The 5,717-nt window shown below is 33.7% G+C and overlaps 1 protein-coding gene across 1 annotated transcript in view; it reads right to left on the reverse strand.

Moving 5' to 3' along the window:
* Positions 1 to 2,432, reverse strand: part of LOC112510468 (beta-galactosidase 17) — a 14,527-nt gene extending 12,095 nt beyond the window's left edge. Inside the window, exons 1-5 of the mRNA XM_025115889.1 lie at positions 2,208 to 2,432; positions 2,008 to 2,115; positions 1,452 to 1,647; positions 931 to 1,019; positions 483 to 563 (exon numbers count right to left, since the gene is read on the reverse strand). Of these exons, the coding sequence (XP_024971657.1) occupies positions 483 to 563; positions 931 to 1,019; positions 1,452 to 1,647; positions 2,008 to 2,115; positions 2,208 to 2,357 (624 nt within the window). The 5' untranslated portion in view covers positions 2,358 to 2,432. The remainder of the gene's footprint in view (positions 1 to 482; positions 564 to 930; positions 1,020 to 1,451; positions 1,648 to 2,007; positions 2,116 to 2,207) is intronic.
* Between the last annotated feature and the right edge of the window lie 3,285 nt (positions 2,433 to 5,717).

Consider the following 5,717-nt stretch of genomic DNA (forward strand, 5'->3'; position numbering starts at 1 on the left):
TGTTATTTCCTTGCTCTCTGCAATTTAATTAACACAGAGAACCCCTCTGGCCTATGGCATGCTAAAGAACTCCTCTATTAACAACAAAACCCTTTAGCGTGCGACAGAACCCCTTTTGATCCCCATATTGATGACTTGATCACTTGAATCAAGGCATCCTAACATAGTTTATGCAATACAAAGACCAAATACAATTAAAACACATTTTGCATGTCTATCAACCTTTGTCCAACAAGGAATTGTAGAAGTGTCAGAGCACCCTTAAAATATTGGATAGCTCATAAATCGATTTGCAAAGTCTAGTGCTTTCATGACATGGTGCTGAATGCAAAATCATCTATTTTGTGAATCAATGAGTGGATACTACCACAAGATGATGGACGCCAAACTCACAATGCAACATATCTCTCAACATTCTGGGAGCTTGTAAAAGGATTCAGTAGTAGCAAAGAAATATGAGATACAGTGATAGGTCTACCCACCTGAACCATAATTATAGGCCCTCCTTTGTGGTAAAGAAGATGAGCAACTTTAGGAAGCAGTATCCCCCACCAGCTATCAACCTGCAGTAAATAAAGATGGAGTCAGAACGGTATAAATCCATCAATGATGGAGAGAAAAGAACACAGAAAACTAAATTTTTCCATATAATTAGCATCATATGAACCAATTCATGAGATGGTCGAGCAAAATAGAAATAAAAAGAACACTCCGCTCCATGATGATTTAAACCTAAGTAACATTCCCTTCTACCAGCAGTCGGTCACAAGAAGATAAATTTTTGACTAAAGACAACCCGGGAATCTTCACTCGGTTATTGAAACTAGATCTCCATCGCTAAAGCAGGCTCCATTAAACCTTCAACAATCCCACATGTGCTGAGCATAACATACTAATGGAAACAATTATCAAATAGGAAATAAGATTCACCAAAGCAAGGTACGCTGGGTCTGATGATCTCAGTCTGATAGCTGGTTCTTTAGTAAGTAACCAAGCAGGAAAACCACCAAAATCCCATTCTGCAGCAAAAATAGATTCTCAGTGATGTGTGTTTACTGTTTAGCAAGGAACATCAAATGGATAGAAGCGAGTAGCTAGTAAACAACTTTTAGGAACACCTAGCTTTTCCTAGCTTTGATCATCATATGCACAAAGTTAAGGTGGTTTCCATAAGAGAAATGACTGCCAGCAAGTTAGGTTAAATATTTGTGCAATATGCATCATGAGCTGAACTAACTTTTTCTTCTTTCTTGGGTAGTTTCAACACTGTTTCTTTCCTTTTTGCATCTCTTACCCACATCCCAATATAGCACTATCACCATTTTGTGGAAGAAAATTTCAAGAACAATATAAATCAACTGATTGATGCCCACAGTTTGGATGTAAAGCAAGGTCTAATCAATATACTAATAAAAGGAATCAAAATACTCAGATTTGGTAAATGTTTTAACCTGCACATATGTAAGGCCCAGGCCTTAGCATGACCAGCAAATCTAGCTTCTGACACAGCTCAAGAAATGAAACTATATCCGCAATACCATCAAAATCTAGTTGACCCTCTTTTGGTTCATGCAGATTCCATGGAACATAAGTTTGAATTGCATTCAAGCCCAAAGCCTTTGCTCTTAATAGCCTGTCTTCCCAATACTGTACACAAAAAATGATATGAAGTCGAATTACTTTTCTGCTGATATAATAGAAGATTGAGGACAATAGCTCATAGTACTTATGTATAAGTACATTTTCAAAATACATTACTGCATTCATCAAAATACAGAAGAGGAGCTTCCAAAAATGACTATAACTGACCATTAACTATACTAGTTGTGTATTCACACAACAGGATGTAAACTAATATTAATTTTGGAACAAAGTGAGCATTTGATGACAGAATTTACGATTCAATAGATTATAGAGTATCCGAACGGCCAAAAAATCTATTGCACAGATAGTAGCGTGAGTGTGTGATTCGACGCGAACTTCAAGGGGGAAAATACGCGACTGTACCTCAGGCAGAGTACGAAAATAATGCAAGTCTCCGCCGATGATTCGAAAAGGTTCTCCATCTTTCCAGAACATATCATCAGCAATTTCAAACTTCCGAGCACTAACAACCTGTTGATTCATAATCAGCAGGTAGCACATCACAATTATCACCAACTAAACATGAAAATCAAGAAGCAGTTTACTAAATTTTAGTAACTCACTTGACGATGAGAATGATGGTGATGATGTTTGCGTTGTTTGAGGGAATTATAGGGAGGCGAAGGAAGAGGCGCAAAAACAGTAGAGAAAGCAACTAGACATAGGAGAAGAGTAATGATCGTCGTCGTCTTCAGGCTTCGCCGTTTCGCCATTGCAGTTGACTAACAGTCGCCGTCGCCGTCGCTGTTGACCGCCGTTGTCTTTCTCCTCCACTCAGCTTTTCATCTTCCGACCACCCGACTCTTTTGAGTCAAGTCACACAGTCGGAGGACCACACCGCAAAACTATAAACTTTATAAAAAGGTCCCTTATCTATCAATAAATAACATTTTAGCCCCTTTATTTTAAAATACTTGTACAATTGCCAATGTTTTTGTAATAATGTTGCAGTTTGGTCTTTTGATACAAATATTTAACCACTTATCTCTATTCTATTTTCATCACAAATTACTTTTGAGCTTCTACTTGTAACTTAAAGGATGATTGATTGGTTTTTCATTAAGTCTTGTATGGATAAAGTTGTCTGTATGGATTATTTTTATCTGTATGGATCAAAAAGCTTTTGTTTAGAAGAGTTTTTTCATAAATAAAAGAAACATGTTTTTTAATTGAGAGGGGCAAATTTGACTAGAAACTTGACTTTCCGTATAAAGCTCTCTCCCTTGAAAACTTATCGAATAAGCTCATTTCTGTATCATTAAAAGTCACTACCAAACAATCATGTATAGCTGACCAAGTAAGTTATGAGTCTCATTAAGATCATTAAATTGCTAAGAAATAGATCATTGATCTCATAAGATAGAATGCTTATATTAATAACCAAATGTTTTAATAAATTAACTTTAAAATGAATAACAACTGATCATTATAATGTTAACGATTTGATTAAATTTTAAAAATGGTTCGGCTTGACTTTAAATTGTCAATTACTTGAACTAAAATCACACTGTGTTATGCAGTTAAGCCAGATCTTATCCTATACAGTTTTGGTTTACTGTTTCTAACGACCCTTTCACTACCAGTAAAAATGGTTGTTTTGTTATACAATAAACGAAATAGAACAACAGTAGATAGAAACCAACAACCCACAATTCTCATCAATCATAAGCGCTTTATATATGAATGAGTTACAAAATATAATTACGAGAGAGATTAATTATAATTCATTTATGGTATGTCTGTCTTCATCTATATAACTTAGGATCACGTGAGACCACTTTTTTACACTTGAAATTTCTCAGCAAAATGTTATAAAGGTAACTTTCACAGTGTTTTTGTTGTAAATGTTCGAATTTTTTTTACCTTCACAATGTTTCGTTGTGAAGTTTCAAGTGTAAAAAAATTATCTCATGAGTCTCACGAAAGCAGACTGGTCTCGCATGAAATTGTTGTCTTTGGATGAACTACGGCCTCTTCTCAAAGCCCTTCGAGAGGAAGACATGAACCCAACCCTAATCTATATTATATATCATTTTAACAATAACATGCTCATTTTTTAAAAATATATTTTCTGGGCTTGGGCTTGGGCTTGGACCCATATATCTATAAATACAATAAAAATGTGTTTTTTTTTAATTCCTTAATTTCTTTATGTTTAATTAATTATATGAATTCATGTTAATATCTTATTTAATATAATTTTTTTGATTAATCTTTTTATTCTAACTCCTCGATAAATGAATGATATGGCTTTACACGATTAAGCTAGAAAACTGGGGATAGTGTAATTTTTTCTATTAACCTGGATATCCAACCCGCTATGCGAGCTGACTAATCACAGGACGACCACATGCTTTGCAAATAGTCCGGAGTAACCGCATTTGAATCTCCGTGGTCACAAGAAGATTTTCATTCCTCTTTGGATTTGAACGTAGGACCTCCTGTACTTTTGACATTTGGAGTCGAGCTCAAACCAATGAGACACCACCCTTGTGGTATTTTTATTAATTCCAGGATGGAAATCTCATAATAAAAACTGCAGAAGGAAACACAAACGACAAGCAATGGCAAATTAGAGGTTCCTTGCCAAATATAATAAATAAACTCAAACACCCTCTTCATGTTTGATGAAGTTTGAACCCTTGACTTCGCAGAAAGCCAAAGACTACGATACCACCAGACCATAGGCCCGTTGGTAATTTGAATGGGAAGTTGCTGATGCTATTGATCGAGCTAGATTTCGTTCAAAAGAAAATCTTACTGCGTCTACATGTTGTCGCTATAACGTGGAGATTTTTTTGTATCAAACGACGTCATTTCTATGTTTTATAAAAATAACTTGTGATATTAATAAAACATATTTCGACAACATGTCGTCGCTATAGATGATCAGTTTTTTTTATTTATTTAAAATAAACTCTGTAATATTATAAAAAGCTGAAACCGAATAGCGATGACACATCAACTGCATAGGTTAGTGAAAATCTTGTGTGTTTTCTGCGAAATTTCCTGCCATTTTACTTGGTTAAACGACCCATCTGTTGAAACCTAACAACGAATTACTGAAAATCGATGAAGCCAATTTAAAATGATTTATGAATGTGGATTCGTGAATTAACCATGGACTTACACAGATATAACTTAAACACAAAATATAAAAAATGTGATTAAGTGACCAAAGAACCTTTGATTTAGGAGTACATACGTAGAGCCCCATCCTTTTAGGAAGCAGTCGAGAGAATGAAACCAGTTGTTATGGGGGTATTTTTGACATTTACACAATTTTGGATGAAATAATTTCAATTCCATCACTTTTGAGAAGGAATGGTGAAATCCTCAAATGATGTTCGATACCATTCCATGGGTAGCCAAACGTTGGAATAAAATTTGGTCAACAAAATTGACTATTCCAATTCCATCAGATTCCGATGGATTCCAACAAAACAAACGTCCCCTTAGTGTTCAAAACTCACCAGATAAGAAGAATGTGTACATTTATTTTTCGTTTCATTATAAATATATATATATATATATGGTATATTCCAAATGCAACCATATCCATTTGTACAACCAATGCAACTCAATTAATTGATATATTTATGGAAATGATGAGAGTTCATTTATTATAATTTGAATATTTATGGAAGATGACTAGAGCTCATTAATTATGACAAATATTTTATATTATGAAACAATCAATTTTTTTTATGAAATCACATATTCATCAAATTAAATGGATGGTTGAGATTGAGTTGTATTGGTCGTACAAATATAAATGGTTGCATAATAACTCATCCCTCTCTCTCTATATATATAATATTATTTTTAAATACATATAACTTGTTATTTTTAACACTAATTATAATTTTAAAATAAAATAAAAAAGAGGGGTTTTATGAAGCAATAATGAAATAGCAAAAAGGAAGAATGATTCATAAATAAATTGGCAATGGAGGGACAAGTAGTATCACTTTCTAATATTTGCTTTTTGGCTTTTATATATATATATATATATATATATATATATATATATATATATATATATATATATATATAAAGTGTTTACTCATGCT

This window comes from Cynara cardunculus (assembly GCF_001531365.2).
Source record: "Cynara cardunculus var. scolymus isolate 2C chromosome LG 3, CcrdV1, whole genome shotgun sequence".
In the NCBI taxonomy this organism is placed as follows: domain Eukaryota; kingdom Viridiplantae; phylum Streptophyta; class Magnoliopsida; order Asterales; family Asteraceae; genus Cynara; species Cynara cardunculus.